Source organism: Bos mutus, chromosome 18, assembly GCF_027580195.1.
Source record: "Bos mutus isolate GX-2022 chromosome 18, NWIPB_WYAK_1.1, whole genome shotgun sequence".
Taxonomy (NCBI): domain Eukaryota; kingdom Metazoa; phylum Chordata; class Mammalia; order Artiodactyla; family Bovidae; genus Bos; species Bos mutus.
This window is the reverse complement of record NC_091634.1, coordinates 45601969-45622138: the sequence shown is the minus strand read 5'-3', so window position 1 is coordinate 45622138 and position 20170 is coordinate 45601969. Positions and strand designations below refer to the sequence as shown.

Genomic DNA, 20170 nt, shown 5'->3' with positions numbered 1-20170 from the left:
CTTCTGCAACTGTGCCTGGGTCCAGCCAAAGGACAGAGAGGGAGAAAAAGCAACAGGACTGGCCCTATCCTCTCAGGACGACAACCCCACCAATCAGAGGGGAAGGTTCTCCTCCCCCAGAATTCTGGCTTCTGCAAGCTACTGCCACCATCATGGATGTTCAGAACCTGGTATCCAATAGAATGAAGAAAAACATTGGAGTATCTATGATATAGACCTTCACATATCATAGATACTCTATTTACTGTCCCTTGAGTTCAAACTGGAGGGCTTCTCCTGGTGCTCTTTTTGTGCCCTAGTGCCCATTTCCGCTTCCAGGTTAGGCTGTACTGAGTCCAGGCTGAGGCATGACAGAGGGGTAAAACTGGTACACTCACCAATGGTTTGGTTGTACTGTGAACCATGGTCTTCTTTCCTGCTCTGCCTGCTGTTTACTTTTCAGAGTTCTCAAGCAGCTGCTCAGTGCATTTTGTCCAAGTTTTATCACTGTATCAGTTATGAGTGGCAGGGTGGAGTCTTACTCAGAACTGGAGTTGCTCCCTGCTGCCTGCTAATATGTAAATGCTGCTGCCTATTTAGCATAAGTAAGGTTGAATTCACAGGCGTCAAATGTGCTGAGACTACTATGCAGCTACTGGATAAGAAAAAGTTGGTTACATCCACTCAGCAACAGTGAATCAACCTGGAGAGAAGTTTCTTCTCCAGATAACAGACTTCTAAAACAAATACCCTCTTAAACAAGGGCTGATTCTCTACTTGATCTAAAAAGGCCGCTTATCAACAGATTCTGCCCAGACACAAAGCTTCCAATCGGTTTTTCAGATTTAATATTAAATATTAAAAAACAAAAAACCTGTCAGAAGAAAGTTTGGCAAACATGAAGACTGAAACCAATAAAGTAGAACACAAAATGGAGAGAAAGTAGGTAATTCAGGGTAGAAAAGAAAACTTCAACAAAATTTTAATTAGTGCTTTCAAACAGATGTAAGATCATAATGAATTCACAAAACAGGAATCAAATGTTTTTAAAAAAAAAAGAAAAGAAAAATCATCAGAATAAGAGCATTAGCAAATTAAGAATATGATGGCCAGGGACTTTCCTGGTGGTCTAGTGGTTAAGAATCCACCTTCTAAAGCAGGGGACGTGGGTTGATCCCTGGTGGGGGAACTAAGACCCCACATGCTGAGGGGCAACTAAACCTGTGTCACGACTGGAGAGCCCACATGCTGCAGCTACTGAGCCTGTGCGCCTAGAGCCTGTGTGTCAGAGAAAACCCAGTGCAGCCAATTAAATAGTCAAATGTTTTTAAAAAGAGTGTAATGGTCAAAATATTAACAGAGTCAATAGAAGAACTGAAAGGCAAAGTGGAAGAGAACCCTCCAAAAGTATCAGAAAAAAATGAGAGAAAAGAAACTTTAAAGGTCTATCAAGGATATCCTAAATCTGAACAACTGGCATTCCAAAAAGACAGGGTGACACTTAATAAAGAAATAACACAAATCATTTCCTTGAACTGAACTATAGAAGACCCCAGGCAAAATTAGTCAAAAAATTACATTAAGTCTTGTTTGGAAGCCAATGCACCCAAACCCCACTTTGAAAGGGTCCAAAGAGTATCCAAACATGATGAGTTTTTAAAGGTTCACTAGAGAAAAACCCTGGGTGCCGGGTGGGAACAGGACATGCATAAGAGAATGACCATCAGAATGTCAAATTCTCAATAGCAATTCTGGAAAATCAGGGGGAAAAGGTTAACAGTGCATTCAAAACTCTAAGGAAAAATGATTTTCAGTCTATAATGTCCACATTACATACCAAATATAAAGCAGAATAAAAACATTTCTAGCATGCTACAGGCTGAAAAAATTACTCCCACAGATTCTTTTCTTGAGAAACTATTTTAAGATGAAGGCCACCAAAAACATGGGAGATGGAGTAATTAGTAAATTCCATCCAAGAGTAGAATAGAAGTCCACAGATTACAGCCGTGCAGCAGATAAGATGTGCAACCAGCTGACTGGAGGAGGGAAAAGGGCTCTAGGGGTGTTCTCCTGGAAAAAGAGACTCAAAGAATAGTTGCTATAAAGGAATATTTATAAACTATTAGAGATGCGCTTAAAGCAAATTTCCTAAGTAGATGAGAAAGGGACAGATAAAAATCCTAAGAAAAAGGCTAAATCAGAAAGAGAACATAATGTAATATATATAGAACTTGCCCTTGCAATGAGTAGTATTCATATATCATAATTATATAAGCTTGCTTTAAGTGAAAAAAAAAAAAAGAAAAAAAAAAGTTGGTGTCTTAGTCTGTTTGAGCTGCTGTAACAAATACCACAGATTGGGTGGCTTATAAACAACGGAAATCTATTTCTCTCAGTTCTGGAGGAGGCTGGAAGTCCAACATCAGGGCGCCACCACGGTCAGGTGAGGGCCCTCTTTCAGACTGTGGACTTCGTGTCCTCATGTGGCGAAGGGCAGTGGAGCTCTCTCAGGCCTATTGTCTAATGGTATTAATCTCATCCATGGGGGTTCTGTCCTCATGACCCAATCACCCGCCAAAAGCCTCTCTCCTATCATCATAGCGGGCATTAGAATTTCAACATTCATTAATTTTGAGGAGACACAAATATTCAGACCAGAGCAACTGAGCAAATGGATCTGGTTTTTGCTTCATCATTTTTCTTAAAGAAAGTGAATAATGTCCAATACTGATAAGAAATAGCAGTATATTATTCATAATTATTTAGGTAAACATCAGAGCAAATAGCTAAAAACAGTAGATGCCATTAGGAAGTTGGGAGTAGGGAAGAAACAAAGAGACTGCTATTCTTCACCATAAAAACTTTCAGTAATATCTGATTTATTTTACCCATGTGCAAATATTATTTTATTACCCTCCCTTCTTCCTAATTTTATTTCAAAAATTTAAAAGTGGATGTATAACATGCTCAGATGCTGTATGACAAGATTACAGAGGGCCTCAGGAGGGCTCCTGTTGTGTAAGCGCTAGGAAGGCTGGCAGAGACATGCCAATACAAGTAGAGCTGTCTGACATTATCCCCAAATAACCAAAACTATTAATGCAAGACTAACTGCATGGGCTTGAGGAAGAACTGTGCTAGGAGCTAATGTGATAGCTTCACCTACCCAAAACTCCTTTCTGTTTGGGTGTTTCCCAAGAGGAATGAGTAGCTATCCTTGAGATTCAGACTCAATTTTTTTTTCATAAATAATTTACTCTTGGGAAATTACTAAGTAGCAACAATTGATTTTTATACTCCAGGAGTGAGAAATAATGTATACAGGCATACAGTGTTATCACATTCTAGACGTTTGGCCATCAGCTGTATTGATAAGAAAGACTCTGTGGATCCAAGCAGTCATCATTTCCATTTGACTGTATTTGGCATCCGAATATCTCAGTGTTAGTCAAAAACTGTTTTCTTCCATCCTGTAGTGTTAATACTGTTTTACTTTACTCAGGCTTTTAAGGAAAAAGGGGGGGGGGAGGAAGAGTATATAATATAATAATATATACAATAGTAACTTCCCTTGCATATGGCAAAATGGATTTCTATTATTCTACTTTCTACAAGTTCAGTTCTTCTTAACTCGATCATAACAATTCATGGATCGGAGAAGCTCCTGGCAACCCCTGCTACTCACAACAGCTAAAAACAGAAAGGATCAAAGTGGCTGTTCCAGAGTATGTGTGCCCTGGGGAAACGGTTCTTGGCACCACTGTTCACCAGCTACCATCTCTTATTATGGGCACACACTTGAAGGACTTTATCAGCTTGTCTCCCAAATCACATACGGTTGAATAAAAGTATAAAAGGAACAGCATAGGGTGCTACCTGCAGAGCACGCAACAGCGAATAATTGACAGCACAGGTGCAAAAATAAGGAAGACACAACGGTTGAAAAACGTAGCAACGTGGGATCATCTGTCATGAGTGCAGAGCTGACACACTCTGGCAGGTGCCAGGAGTGTAACTGTACCCTGGCACAATATAACAGAAGATACACAAGTCAACCACACATCAGTGAGGAAGGAGAAACTATGCAGGCAACGAAGCTTTAATATACTACAGGCAGAGCTCTAAAATCGTTCCAATCAGCAGTTCTCTACTTTGGCTGTACACTTAAGGATTCTAAAGATTTCTTGTAACTCAGGATGCTCCTGCATAAATGGTGCTGTATGTTATCTGTAAGAGAAAAGAAGGGAGGAAGAGTAATATTTTTAGACACTGACACATGATTCCTACAGAATATATGTAAATTAGAAGCATTAAAATGCCTTGAGGAAAACAAACATTTAATACAAATACGTACAAATCTCTAATGGGTCATGATGGAGAGTTCTGACAAAATGTGGTCCACTGGAGAAGGGAATGGCAAACTATTTCAGCATTCTGGCCTGGAAAATTCCATGGACTGTATAGTCCATGGGGTCACAAAAAGTTGGACATGACTGACTGACTTTCACTTTCTTCTAACAACACAAGAGATAATTCTACACATGGACACCACCAGATGGTCAATATCAAAATCAGACTGATTATATTCTTTGCAGTCGAAGATGGAGAAGCCCCATACAGTCAGCAAACATAAGACCAGGAGCTGATTGTGGCTCAGATCATAAACTCCTTATTGCAAAATTCAGACTTAAACTGAAGAAAGCAGGGAAAAACATCAGACCATTCAGGTATGAGCTAAATCAAATCCCATATAATTATACAGTGGAAGTGACAAATAGATTCAAGGGATTAGATCTGATAGAGTGCTTGAAGAACTGTGGACAGAGGTTCGTGACACCGTACAGGAGGCAGTGATCAAGACCCCAAGAAAAAGAAATGCAAAGAGGCAAAATGGTTGTCTGAGGAGGCCTTACAAACAGCTGAGAAAAGAAGAGAAGGTAAAAGCAAAAGAGAAAAGGAAAGCTATACCCATCTGAATGCACAGTTCCAAAAAATAGCAAGGAGAGATAAGAAAGCCTTCCTGAGTGATCGATGCAAAGAAACAGAGGAAAACAATAGAATGGGAAAGACTAGAGATCTCTTCAAGAAAAGCAGAGATACCAAGGGAACATTTCATGCAAAGATGGGCACAATAAAGGACAGAAACGGTATGGACCTAACAGAAGCAGAAGATAGTAAGAAAAGGTGGCAAGAATACACAGAAGAACTATACAAAAAAAGATCTTAATGACCCAGATAACCAAGACGGTGTGATCACCAAGATGGTGTGATCACTCATCTAGAGCCAGATATCCTGGAGTCTGAAGTCAAGTGGGCCTTAGGAAGCATCATTACAAACAAAGCTAGATGGAATTCTAGCTGAGGTATTTCAAGTCCTAAAAGATGATGCTGTTAAAGTGCTGTACTCAGTATGCCAACAAATTTGGAAAACTCAGCAGTGGTCACAGGACTGGAAAAGTTCAGTTTTCATTCCAATCCCAAAGAAAGTCAATGCCAAAGAATGTTCAAACTACCACACAACTGCATTCATCTCACACGCTAGCAAAGTAATGCTCACAATTCTCCAAGCGAGGCTTCAACAGTATGTTAACCACGAACTTCCAGATGTTCAAGCTGGATTTAGAAAAGGCAGAGGAACCAGAGATCAAATTGCCAGAGATCAAACTGATCTGCTGGATCACTGAAAAAGCAAGAGAGTTCCAGAAAAACATCTACTTCTGCTTTATTGACTACGCCAAAGCTTCTGACTGTGTGCATCACAACAAACTGTGGAAAACTCTTAAAGAGATAGGAATACCAGACTACTTTACCTACCTCCTGAGAAATCTGCACACAGGTCCAGAAACAAGTTAGAACTGGACATGGACAATGGACTGGCTCAAAACTGGGAAAGGTGTACGTCAAGGCTGTATACTGTCACCCTGCTTATTCAACCTATATGCAGAGTACATCATGCAAAATGCCAGGGTGGAAGCAGCACAAGCTGGAATCAAGATTGCCGGGAGAATCATCAATAACCTCAGATATGCAGATGACACCACCCTTACGGCAGAAAGCAAAGAGGAACTAAAGAGCCTCTTGATGAAAGTTAAAGAGGAGTGAAAAAGTCGTCTTAAAACTCAACTCAAAAAACTAGGATCATGGCATCCAGTCCCATCACTTTATGGCAAACAATTGGGGAAATAATGGAAACAGTGAGACTTTATTTTCTTGGGCTCCAAAATCATTGCAGATGGTGACTGCAGCCATGAAATTAAAAGATACTTGCTCCGTGGAAGAAAAGCTATGACAAACCTAGACAGTGCAGTCCATCTAGTTAGCCAAAGCTATTGTTTTTCCAGTAGTCATGTATGGATGTGAGAGTTGGACCATAAAGAAAGCTTAGCACTGAAGAACTGATGCTTTTGAACTATGGTGTTGGAGAAGACTCAAGAGTCCCTCAGACTGCAAGGAGATCAAACCAGTCAATCCTAAAGGAAATCAATCCTGAATATTCATTGGAAGGACTGATGCTGAAGCTGAGGCTCCAATACTTCAGCCACCTGATATGAAGAGCTGACTCACTGGAAAAGACCCTGATGCTGGGAAAGATTGAAGGCAGGAGGAGAAGGGGACGAGAGAGGATGAGATGGTTGGATGGCATCAGGACTCGATGGACATGAGTTTAATCAAGCTCTGCAAAGTGGTGATGGACAGGGAAGCCTGGTGTGCTACAATCCATGGGTAGCAAAGAGTCCAAACACGACTGAACAACTGAACTGACTGACAAATCTGTAACAGGTTAAGGTAACATTTTAACCTGTTAAGATAACATGTCTCTATCTGATGAGCAACATTAATAATACTGCTAGAGAATTAAAATAACCATTTTAACCATTTTTCCCAGTGCATTTCCAACATTTGCTTTCCATTCCATCTTTCTTCTCAATTTGATTTCTGAAATGTCTACAAGTTCTTCCCCAGGAGGAGCACCTGAATTGCCCTGCAAAGACTTCCTTGCATGCTCACTCTGAGTGTACTTCTAGGGACAGTGCTAGGAGCCACATTCACCCTAGTGCTCACCCCCATTACAACTGTAAGTCTCTCAAATGCTACAGCTTCCAAAACTGTCAGTTCTCCTGAGCAATTTAATCTTCACTCTTAACCAAGTAAGCTCTTTGGGTCTCCAATGTCATTTCTGTCACTATCCTTACTCTTAGTAAATGAGCCGGGAATGTATGAATTCCTTTGACTGCCTCTCTGCTTTCATCTAAACATTCTACCTTTCATAAACCCTTCTCCTTTTTTCTCCTTCAAAGTCATGCCATTTTCTTAGACCTTGATTCGTCACTCCCCCTTCATCTACCCACCCATGTCCCTCTGTCTACAAACCAGCGTGGGTCTCCTTGATCCTAAAAAAAACCACTTCCTTCAGCCCAACTGCGCATACATAGAACCACTCTGTCTTTTCCTCTTCACACTTTCTGAAAAAGTATCCCAAACCCCATTCCCCATCAACCCCTTGAAATCTGGATTCTGCCCCCATTCAAACTGAAACCACTTTCCTGAATGACTAAAGCCTATCATTCTGACTATCCCCCCAAATCCTTTGCTGCCTTTCCCTACTGTACCTTAAATGCAGATATTACATAAGGTTCTATCTTGGGCCTCTCCCTCAATTATACTCTAATAGGCTCTTTTATGTTCCAAAGATAACTTTTACTTCTCTGGCAGTAACTCCAAATGTCCATCTCTAGCCTTTAATACTGTCAGGCTGCAGACTATCCCCTGGGCATTTCTACCTATTCAGTTTCACACATGAATCTAGTCTGTAGGAATCTGATTTTACAATCTGATCATGTGGCAACCTGTCAGGAGGTAACAGGGAGCCACTTTTTGTGGCATGACAGACTACAGGAATATCTGGTTTTAGCTTTTTGTTCTTCTGTTTGTGCAAGAACATGTTTCAGGCCCACTGACAGAATAGCTCTTATGAAACCTGCACCAGTTTTGTGGTTTTGGATTACTTTGTGACCTGTGGCTAAGATCAGGGAACCAAAGCTAAAAGTTTTCTGTGTCTCTAAACAAGCTGGAATCAAGATTGCCGGGAGAAATATCAATAACCTCAGATATGCAGATGACACCACCCTTATGGCAGAAAGTGAAGAGGAACTCAAAAGCCTCTTGATGGAAGTGAAAGAGGAGAGTGAAAAAGTTGGCTTAAAGCTCAACATTCAGAAAACGAAGATCATGGCATCTGGTCCCATCACTTTATGGGAAATAGATGGGGAAACAGTAAACAGTGTCAGACTTTATTTTTTTGGGCTCCAAAATCACTGCAGATGGTGACTGCAGCCATGAAATTAAAAGACACTTACTCCTTGGAAGAAAAGTTATGTCCAACCTAGATAGCATATTCAAAAGCAGAGACATTACTTTGCCAACAAAGGTTTGTCTAGTCAAGGCTATGGTTTTTCCATTGGTCACGTATGGATGTGAGAGTTGGACTGTGAAGAAGGCTGAGCGCCAAAGAGTTGATGCTTTTGAACTGTGGTGTTGGAGAAGACTCTTGAGAGTCCCTTGGACTGCAAGGAGATCCAACCAGTCCATTCTGAAGGAGATCAGCCCTGGGTGTTCTTTGGAAGGAATGATGCTAAAGCTGAAACTCCAGTACTTTGGCCACCTCATGCAAAGAGCTGACTCATTGGAAAAGACTCTGATGCTGGGAGGGATTGGAGGCAGGAGGAGAAGGTGACGACAGAGGATGAGATAGCTGGATGGCATCACTGACTCGATGGACGTGAGTCTGAGTGAACTCCGGGAGTAGGTGATGGACAGGGAGGCCTGGCATGCTGCGATTCATGGGGTCGCAAAGAGTCAGACACGACTTAGCGACTGAACTGAACTGAAACGAGAAAAAGCATTTATTTCTTCATGGTGTGAATGTGAAATATATTCCTATCTCCAGGAGTTATTAATAAAGTAGATAATAAAGATTCCTAAAGAACTTCTGTTCAAGTTGGTTTATAGAAAACAACAAGCTTTCACATAAATCTATATTACTCCTAGAAAATAAAGAAACTAAACATCTGAACTTATAATGAGTTAACTTCTTAACGACAAAAACAACCTAAAATGCACAGAAGCTGAAACTCCAAAGGCATTTGTTTTTAGAATATAAATTCATGTTTAAGAAAAACAAACCCTGGTGGTCCAGTGATTAGGACTCAGCACTTTCACTGCCACGGTCTGGGTTCAGTCCCTGGAAGAAAACTAAGATAATCCAGGTCATACGGCATGGCTAAAAAAAAATCCTTATACAAATCTATCTGATTTGATCATTTTAATGCTAACTTAAAAACAGATGTCCTTTCTCTGATTTTACCAGTGCAGAGTACAATGCATGCATAAGATTTTCTTTTTCCTTTCATGAAAAGACTGATTATGCAGAAGAAAAATGTACATATTCAACTACACTGAATTATAACTTTTTTATATATATCAGAAGTTATATGTTGCTCAGTACTTGTCAGTTTAAGCATACTTTCCAATATCCTTACTTAACTTTAAGTCCCTGGTTGGACTAACAGTAAATGGTTCCCTAATGGACATTCTTTGGATACATGGCTAATTTCCAAGTGAGAGACGCCAAGCATAGTTTAAACACACACACTACATGTTTTCTTTTTAATATAAGCACAATGTCATTATTGTACCCAACAAGATGAATAATAATTCCTTAGTATCATCTAATACCCAGTCTGTATTTAATGTCTTTTTCCAGTTGTTCTGCTCTAATTAGTCTGATTTTTTCCCACCATAATTACACAATTAAGTCTTGCCTTGCCTAGTACGTCACACATATAGAATTAGCATGCACTTGTTTTGTGTGAGACTGTTCTCACTTGGCATAATATTTCTGAGATTCATGCATGTTACTGAATGTCTGAGTAATTTGTTCTTTTCTGTGACTTTGTAGCATACCACTCTGAAAGTCTTCTACACCTAAACTATCTTTGCTGTTTCGCAAAGGTCACTAGGCAATCAATCACAGAGATTTCTCTTTCACCTCATAAGGATGCTAAAACCATTCCTTTCTTTGGGGCGCTCGGAATTTCTTAAATTGCGAACATTTATTAACTGTGTCAAATCAAAAGGGAAACTTGGTCCACTTTTACTGAGTCTCCTCACCTTTCATGGCAATGTAGTTATTTGCACAGGACTGTGAAGAATCTGTCCTTCCTTCTACTAGGGCAAAATCAGACAAATTCATCATGCAACCCAGGCCATAACTACAAGGTCATATTTAAGAATAAATTTCATTTAATCAGGTATGGCAAGGTTACCATTAAAACACAAGGACTGTGGCATACATGCAATATAAAAACAAAAATCCCTTCCTGGTAAGCCAGAAATTCTAGCATATTTTGGGAATCTTGAGGAGAGAAGAAATCATCCAAATGTATAAAGGCTACAGGTGAAATACGCAGAAACGATTTTCTTGATTTTTTTTTGGTAAGGTTTGCTTCCTAGTTTTAAAACAGAAGAGCCAAAAGGGGCAATTAAAAACAAAAACAAATGATAAGTGCTCGGCTACTGAAAAGGCAACCTAAGGCTCCTTATGAAATTTCCAGAGAGGATAATTCTCTAGTCTTAGCTGTTGCCAATATCTCCTGCCATACTCTACATACAATCAGGCTAGTCTGTAAGTATATGCATTCACGTGTGTGATTAAAAGTAATCCTTGAGGCTATTTATGACTAAAAGGGGCACAAATAACACAAATTACAGAAACTCTGGAATTAAGATAAAAGAATAGCTGCAAGCTCTTTCAATGTCATACCAGAGAGCTATCTAGCAGTTCTGTCCAGTCAAGGGTCATTTAATAGCTGGAGCAGCACCATCCAACAGAACTTCCTGTAGTGACACATGTTCGATACCTGCACTGTCCACATCGGTATTCCACTAGCTATGTATGGCCATTGAGCACCTGAAATACAATGAGGAAATGAATATTTAACTTCATTCATTAGACAGCCAGATGTGGTAACGGCCACATATTGGACAGTGTAAATCCAGACTTCAAAGTATTTTTGTACAGGCCCAAAGAATTGTTTCTAACTTTTAAAGGGTTGTAAAAAGCAAAAACAAAGAAAAATATGAGACAGAGACCCTGTCTGGTTCACAAAGTCTGAAAATTTATTATCTGGCTCTTTATGGAAAAAGTTTGCCCATGTATGTATGCTCTAGGAGTATGTGTTTTTTTGACATACTATCATATTGAAAAAAGCAAGAACACATTAACTTGCAGATTTTTGTCCAATAAAGGCACAGATGATTTCTGAGATAACCTCCAAAATCACAGTTTCACTATCCTGTACAATATGAACAAGTTTTGTATCCAGTCTAGCAGTCTTATTCCAACATTCTTTTTTCAGTACCTCTGATCATATCTTCTGATTCTTGAACCAGTTCTCCTATGCAGCTAGCTACCTCACAGACAAGTTAAATAAATGTTTGATGTGTGCTCACTTTGTATCTTTAGAAATTACACTTAAAAAAAAATGAAACTAAAGTGCTCACTTAAAAAATTCCTATTCATGAAAACAAAACTAAAAAACACACTGGGGATTCAGGGCATATTTTAAGAAGTAGATGACATGATGCAGCAGTCCTTCCTATTGTCTACCACTATCCATGTTCTGCTTCTTTAACAACAGAATCCAGATTTTGTTCAGGGCAGTAATGTATCTAGTTAAAACTGAACATTTCCTAGCTCCTTTTCCATATTGGCCATATGACATCATCCTGGCCAAAAGACATAAGGAAAAGTCTGCTAGGATGTTGTTGAAAGCTATTGTGTCTTCTTTCTTCCTTCTTGAAACAGAGACGTGGTGGCTGGAGCTGCACAGTTATTTTGTGACCATAAGGGAAAGGCCAAAAGAACTGCAGAGGCCTTGACCCTGATAGCTCCTAACTACTACTCAGCTTGAACTATTGTTTAAGGTTTCTTGTTGTGTGAAAGAAAACTAAACCATTTTGTATAGATTTCTGTCACTTCAGCCAAATCTTGATCTATCTATCAGCCTATTAGAGATAATACCATCAGCATTAACCTAAACTATCTTAATTTTAAAAATGCCCTAAAAATACGGTTAATAATGAAACACATTGTGAACTAAACACGCAGGTTCAAGAATGGATATGGATCCTAGGTGACTGGTAGACAGCTTCGAAGAAAAGGTGCCATAATCACAACTGACTTTTACACAGAAAATTCAGATGTGAATCCACACAGCTCTTACTCATCAATTAAGATAACTAATTCTATTAGCACTAAAACTGAACACAATTTTCTCTAAGTTGAAAGGAAACTCTTAAATTAACAAAAGAAATTATTCTGGACTTCCCTGGTGGTGCAGTGGATAGGAATCTCCTCCAAGGCAGAGGACACAGGTTTGATCCCTGGTCTGGGAAGATTCCACATGCCAAGAAGCAACTAAGCCTGTGCACCACTAAGCCAGCGAGTCACAAATACTGAAGCCTGAGCACCCAGAGTCTGTATTCCACGAGAAGCCACCGCAATGAGAAGCCGGCACATCACAGCGACAAGGAAGAGAAGCCACCACTCACTGCAACTAGAGAAAGCGCATACAAAGTAACCAAGACCCAGTGCAGCCAAAAAAAGAGAAATAATTTGGTTTCTTTAAACAAAAGGATTTTCCTATGTTGTTTCCATAAGACATAACTGATTTTTTAAAAAGCAGATCTTTAATTACTGTAAGGATCTTCCCCCATAACTGTTTTTGAAATGCAAGATTTCTAACTTCACCGAACAAAATATCCCTGATTTAATTAAAACCCTACAATACTCTAGCTGGTAAACAAATCAGGAAGAGGAAACTACAGTCATAAGCAATCACTTTGACCCTAGTACGAGCAGTGAGAGTATCCCTTATTTCAACATTCTGGTATAACCCCAAAATATTAACCATTAAAAAGAGAATGAACAAATCACTTTTTCTTAAGAAGATGATTTTCACAACCATAGTCAGTTAAAAATGATCATTCCAGGAAATGCAAAAAGGCCTCCTTTTCTGGTAAAATCGAAACAAAATCTGTCATACCCACTATTACATCTATGGATTATTTCCTCCATGAACAAATCTACTGTTCAAGAATCTGTTCATGAAACCAGATACCAAATTCTTCTAACAAAAAAGGAAATTAAACAACACAGGGTGCATTTTAACCCTCTGAAGTCAGTGAAGTAATATACACCACTTCTACTGGAATTGCATTTTCTTTACCCTTATCTTTCTCCTCTCTTACTCCACAAATATGTGAGCAAAAACTCAGGTGAAGACAATCACCAACTCTTCATAAGACTCTCTCTTTTTTTCCTCCCAAATTAAAAGCAGGTTGGATGTTAAGCTTATTTTACCACAGCTTCTCAGGTGTATTGAGTAATAATTTCAGTGTTTAAGATTGGTAAGTCCTCCAAATTACCCTCCTTATAAGTCCTCCAGATTGATGGTTTTGGTAGGTCACTGGCTATGCTTCATGGTGGCTATTCATCGCCATGAAGTAATGCCTAAAATAACACCAACTGATGGGCAGCTGTAGGTAGCAAATTCAGTACCATAAAGGCTCATGGAGAAGTCATACAACAAGCAGCCATGCTGTTTACTTCCAATCACTGCTGTGTTAACCTCCAGGACAGGCTCCTAAGCTCACGAACTAACTCTAGCACCCAACTCCCTGCTACGGACCTCAGTGCCCTCAGCACTGCATTATCTCTAGATGTCACACTCTATCATCCTTTAGCCTTTCATTTCTTTCTCTAAGTTAAAAAGAATGCTTTCGATTTACCCGTGGCCACTGAGGCACCACCCCTTGGTCCTCAGAATCATCCTCAGAAATCTTCCATATCCAAGATTCTGATCTCTGAGCTGCCTCTCTAACGACCACCTCTAGAATTCTTCGACATTGACTGAACTTGTCCTCTGCCTGCAGGATCCCCTGAGTCTAGGAGGGGACTCAGTTGAAGGTCCTGTCCCTTCCTTGATTCTTACAGTTCTTTATGTCCTTTCTGCCTTCACCTCCCCCCTTTCTGGTCTGAATGTCTCAAGCTATTAGTCCACTGATAGTAGAAGATAAGTCTTACATTATTCTTGGACTGTCCTAGATGATCATTCAGAAACACTTCTTGGGCCCCCATTTGCTATGCTATGCTAAGTCACTTCAGTCGTGTCCAACTCTGTGCGACCCGATAGACGGCAGCCCACCAGGCTCCCCCATCCCTGGGATTCTCCAGGCAAGAACACAGGAGTGGGCTGCCATTTCCTTCTCCAATACATGAAAGTGAAAAGTGAAAGTGAAGTCGCTCAGTCGTGTCCGACTCTTAGCGACCCCATGGACTGCAGCCTACCAGGCTCCTCCATCCATGGGATTTTCCAGGCAAGAGTACTGGAGTGGGGTGCCATTGCCTTCTCCTGGGCCCCATTTAGCCTTCCTCAATTGCACCTTAGACTCCTGCAGTCTTTATGTGCTGGCTTCATCAACATTCTGAGTGCCAGAAATCATCACCTACTTGAGAATTTCTAGATCAAGTGATACAATAAATTCAAACCATCTAATTTTCTCTGGTCCTTACTTCAATTCCAGTACTTTTTTTGTTCCTTTCCAATGCACTTCCAACAGTTCCACTGCATCTACGCTAACTTACTGCACTGTCTTCAGGTTCTTACCCTCCCTCTTTGGGTGTAAACTGGCATCCTATTTTACTAAGACAGTACTGCTGCTGCCACTGCTAAGTCACTTCAGTCGTGTCCGACTCTGTGACCCCATAGACGGCAGCCCACCAGGCTCCTCTGTCCCTGGGATTCTCCAGGCAAGAACACTGGAGTGAGTTGCCATTTCCTCCTCCAATGCATGAAAGTGAAAAATGAAAGTGAAGTCTAAGCCTTCAAATGCCCTCTTTCTCAAATGGAAAAAAATGTGTATCTTTATTCATCTTGTCTCCTACTATCTAAAGCAGAGGTCCTAAAAATGTAATCCAAAAGCTGAACCTGGTCCACTGACATGTTATCCAAGATTGATTTTTATTTTTATTTTTCAGAATATGTACTTTAAAAATATAGTGGTGTAGAACTTTTATTGAGCTGTAATTCACAGCATGTATGGTTTTCAAAACATAGATTAGTTGTCTCTTAAAACAGACTTCCCATTATGAAATGCAGACATCTGGCTTCCTTTGGGTGAGCAGATCAGACATCACCAGGCCCACACTGTGCACGAGCACCCTGGTTCACCAGTTCCTTCCTACCAACCAGCCACTTCCCCATGCAGTCTCCTCACCTGGTCCCAGGGGCTCTTTGATCTAAAGGAAGGATCTAACTCTTTGCACTCTCGGGAGCTGAGATCTCTTCAGCCTCATCTCTCCCCACCAATGCCAGACTCCAAGGACCCCATCCCTGCTTTGCATCTTTGATTTCTTTGTAAATTGGGCAGCTCGTATCAGTGCCTCCACTTCCTCTCTGAAAGTCAATCTCCTTTGTTTCCATGATGTCTGCCACCTTGGACCTCAGTCCCCTCCCACTGGTCCCTTATGCACAATGCCCCTTCTGGTTTCCCTCTCACCTTCAGACACTGCTTCTCTAGCCCCTGTAGTACTGTCACACTGCTATAAAAGCTGCTAAACTCTTGTCCACCAGCAAGTGGTACTAAGCAGCATAAAACAAGTAGTACAAACACTGACGATGCAGGCAATGCTTAGAAATGTAAATCTGACGGCCTCACACCGCCTTGGGCAGAGCAACCCTTCCTTTCCCCTATTAATGTAACACACTGCACATCAACTCTTTAATAATGTTTCCAACTTTATCTCCCATATTAGGCTTATTAGGCTGTGGGTTCCTTGAGGTCAAGAGGCAACCTAACATACTTCTTGGCACCGAAGTTTTAAGTATGGGAAAGCTGATCCCACCAACCTACAGATCAAACAATGTATCTGCCATCCATCCTTTCTGCACTGGGGCTTCAAATCTCTCCCTCAGTCCCTACATACACTTAGTTGCCAGTCCTAGTGAAACCTCCTCACCTATTCATGCCTAGTTCTAAATTGGAACAATGTTCCCTCCACAGTTGGGTCTTAACTGTCTTCAAATACAGAGTTTCAAGCAAATCCTTCCTTTCCCTAAATCCTCACTGACTCCCTACTGATAAGGCCCACTGGCCTGCATTTGGGTCCCTGGAGGGTTCACCTCTCACCTTGACACTTCCTAACCAAACACTCCATGTTTTTCTGGCTTCTAGGTCCTTGCATGCAACCATTTCTACCTGGGAATGTCCTGGTTCTTCAAAGACCAGCTCAAGTGCTACTTCCTCCAACAAATTCCCCTTTGACAAAAGTGGTCACTCCTAGAGCATGTGCCTTTATTAAAAAAAAAAAAAACTTCCCAGAACATTATCACTTTCTACCAGAGGCCACACCTCACCTCTCCATGGAGCCCTAACTAAACCTCCACATTCTCCTCTACCTGAGCATTTGCTGAAGAGTAGTGAATTAACATTTTTAAAGCAGGAAAACAACATGAACCATTTGATGAGACCCAGAAAGTTGCAATTAATCAGAGACTCTACTTCCCTGGTGGCTCAGTGGTAAAAAAAAAAAATCTGCTTGCAAATGCAAGGAGATGCAGGAGACATGGGTTCTAAGCCCTGGGTCGGGAAAAGCCCCAAGGAGAAGGAAATGGCAACCCACCCCAGTATTCTTGCCTGGAGAATCCCATGGACAGAGGAGCCTGGTAGACTACAGTCCATACAGTCTCAAAGAGACAGACAGAACTAAGCACATACACATATCAGCTAAAAAAGCTTCAAAAAGTCCTTCCCCTGAATCTGCCTTCCCCTAAATCTTTTCCTCCACAGCTTAACTTAAAATATTGTAGATGTTGAAGTTTGTTCTCCTATTCTTAAATTTTTTTGGCTGCACTGCATAACATGCAGTATCTTAGCTCCCTGGCAAGGAATGAGCCCATGCCCCTGCCTGCAGTGGACACACAGTGCTAACTACTGAGACGCCAGGGAAGTCCCTCGTTCTTAGTTTTTAGAAATGAAGCAAATTTTTTAAAAATCAAATCTTCTCTTCTCAAAAGAAGGTAAAGCAAACTCCAAAACGAATTAACGAGAACAAAGCCTTTCAGAACGGCATTCAACTCTTACCCATAACTCTCAAGGGGGAAAAAAAAAAGTATTTCTTACAAGTGGGAAGGCTGGATTATGCACAACACACATAACAAAGATAAACGGGCAGGTGACACATACTACCAAGATAAGGTAAGACACACCTTTTCCAATTAGCTTATGCTGAGTTGCACAGCAGGGACAGGCAAGAGGACTGGAGCTGGGAGGGTCTGGCAGGGCTTTTCTGCAGAGCAAAAGCAGTACTTTCCAGTGAGCCATGAGTGAAGCTGAACTTGGAGCAGGCAGAGTACACAATAAAAGCAGTGTAGCAGTCAAACTACAGCTGAGTTTTAAGCTGAGAGATGCTAAGGCAGAAAACTGCAAAAATAAAGTAGGCTTGGATTAATAAGTGTTTTGTAAATCAGAAAAGTTTAGAGTGAAATGAGCTAGGCAATAGGAGACTTCTTGTGGGAAGATTAGTCTCATGCAAGTTGTAGCGGGGAGAGAGGGAAGGCAATGAAATAGAAAGGGCACATACCAAGAAAGAAGGTCTTAATTGCTGCAAAAGTAATGGAAAAGAAAGGAATGAATGCATGGAAGAGACTTCAGAAGTCATAATAGGACTTAGTCATGTCAAACTTTTCAGCCCTGGTGAGTGGGAAGAAACTGAGTAGCTGGAGGAGAAAATCAGGAGAGGACTGGGAAGAAGTTAAACCAGCTGTCTGAAATCAGTAAAGTAATTTAAAAAAAATCAAGAACAGCAAAGTAAACTTGATTCAACATCTGCACTGCTTTAAGCTTGGAGAAGAATCACACAGTTAAACGTCCTATCTTCTCTAAACACATTAAAAGCAAGCAACCAGGTTTTTTTTTTTTTCTTTAAGCTAAGAAAAGTCAAGAGTTACAGCTAATCAGATTCTTCAAGGGCATTGTGAAATTTCTGAAGGAGGACATGAACAAAGGATCCCCCCACCCCCAGTGCTCATCATTTCGAAGATGGTATCAAGAACAAGGTCTCTGGAGACAAACTGCCTCTGTCCGAGTTGTGACTCTCCCACTTACTTGATGGGAAAAACTGGAGAAACTTGGCTGGTGGGGGTGGGATAAGGGTGAGGGGAGGATGTACTCTTGCAGTATTTTGGCTTGCGGAGGGAAGGGAGTAGCTGAAGATGTCTAAAGTAGGTATAAGTCTGAAATGCTGATTTAGAGAGAAGGTGAGTCACCTCTCCGAAAGTTTCAGTTTCCCCAGCTGTTACAGACAGGAAGATAATAAAATCTACCTCACTGGATTTTTTTTTTAAGGGCTGCAACTGATAATCCTTCTGAGGTATTACACATAACGTCTGATGTGCTATAACCATTCGACAAATGTTAGTGGCACACAAAATACGAGGAATCATGCTATTTTTAGCACCATTATTAAACATTCCCTTCTCTTTTTGATGTTCTCTGAGTACTGCACTACTACGATGGTTTTGTCAGATTCTCAAAGGGACTGACATCCCTCGAAGGGTCAGAATCCCTGTAGCGGAGGCCTGGGAAGAGAAAAGTGGCTGAGGTGGTGGGCCCGGAGGTCGCGCGCCCAGCCAGCAGGCCCTACGCACCAGCCCGCGGGCTGAACAACAGGCAACACTCTCGACGCCTTCACTCCGGGCCAGCCTCTGCACATCGCCTAGGCGAATCCTCGCCACAGCCCTTCGAGTCAGGTGCTTTCGTCAACGCCAGTTTACACACAGGGAAACTGAGGCGCCTGGGATGAAACCGCTAACCAAGGTCACATGGTTCGAGAGCCGAAGCTCGGAACGGCGCTCTCAGAACAGCGCCCGGCTACGGTCGCGCGGGGAAGAAGGGGGTGGGGCGCCCAAGGAACCCCCGATTAACCCAAGGCCGCGCGCGCGGCAGGGGGCCGGGCCCGGGAAGGCGATCTCGCGGGGGCGGCGGCCGGACTCACCTTGGCGCTGTGCACCGCCTCCTGCGCCCCGCGGAGCTGCAGCCAGATGCGCGCGGGCAGCGGTTCCTCAGCTCCGAGCGCGCCGAGCACGGCCAGGCTCACGCCGAAGAGGCCCTCGATGCGGCCCCGGCTCCTCTCCAGCAGCGCCGCCTTCTCGGCCGGCGCCGTGAACTCGTCCAGCACGGCCCGGGCCGCCATGGCGGGCGCGGCCTCCCGCGGCGGCGCCGGGGGCCGGCGGCGGCGACGCCCCCTCAGCGTGCTGCCGCTGCACCCGAGCCCGTCAGGCGGCGTCGGCCGTTTCGGCCGCCTAGCCCCGGCCCGCGCCCCGCCACCTGGCCGAAAGGCCAGCTACACCATCCCGCTGCGGCCGCCGCAACTGGGCAACTGAGGGCAGATAGCCCCTTCGCCGCCGCCGCCGCCGCCGCCGCCGCCGCCGCCGCGGGCCGGGCCCCGCCGCCGCGCATGCGCCCCGCCCGCCGCCGTCATTGAGAGTCGCCACCCCCTGGGGGTGGGGGTGGGCGTGGGGGCGGAGGCGATAGAAGTGGACGTCACGCTCAGTCGCCATGTTTGTTGTTGGCATAAGGATGGCGCTCGAGAGGGCCCCGGGTGGTCTTTGGTGAGAGCACTGAGGCTTTTGAGTGGCCTGGTGGCTGGTGAATTAATGGTTTCTCAGATGGGGAAATTGGAGCCCCGAGACAGTACGGGAGACTGACCCAGTGTCACGCTAGGGATTTGGCTTGCTGTCAGACATTTTTAAGCCCAACCTAGGGCTCTAGCAAATTGAGTTATCCAGCTTCTCATGAGTTGATAGATGGTTCTCTCTTCCTCCCTCCTCCTCTCACTCTCCTCTCTCCTCCTCTCCTTCCCCCTCCTCCCCGCTTCCTTTGTTTTCCCTCTTTCCGTTGTTATTTCAGTAAAAATGGTAACAGGAAGAGAAGAAAGTGGGGATAATGTGTATGGAGAATTGAAAAAGGAATAATTAAGGAAAAGTCAAAACAGTGTTTTCTTTTGGGAGGGGAGGAGGAAGTGTTATAAGGAGAGGTACAAGACCTGGGGGATTAGGGGCTCCTG

The 20170-nt window shown here is 42.5% G+C and overlaps 1 protein-coding gene across 2 annotated transcripts in view; it reads right to left on the bottom strand.

Moving 5' to 3' along the window:
* N4BP1 (NEDD4 binding protein 1) overlaps positions 1–19545 on the bottom strand; it is a 57861-nt gene extending 38316 nt beyond the window's left edge. Inside the window, exons 1-2 of one of the 2 annotated variants that reach the window (XM_070388466.1) lie at positions 19100–19545; positions 17687–17707 (exon numbers count right to left, since the gene is read on the bottom strand). In XM_070388466.1, the coding sequence (XP_070244567.1) occupies positions 17687–17707; positions 19100–19297 (219 nt within the window). In that variant the 5' untranslated portion in view covers positions 19298–19545. The remainder of the gene's footprint in view (positions 1–17686; positions 17708–19099) is intronic. The other variant, XM_070388467.1, reaches the window with a different exon arrangement.
* Positions 19546–20170: the final 625 nt, after the last annotated feature.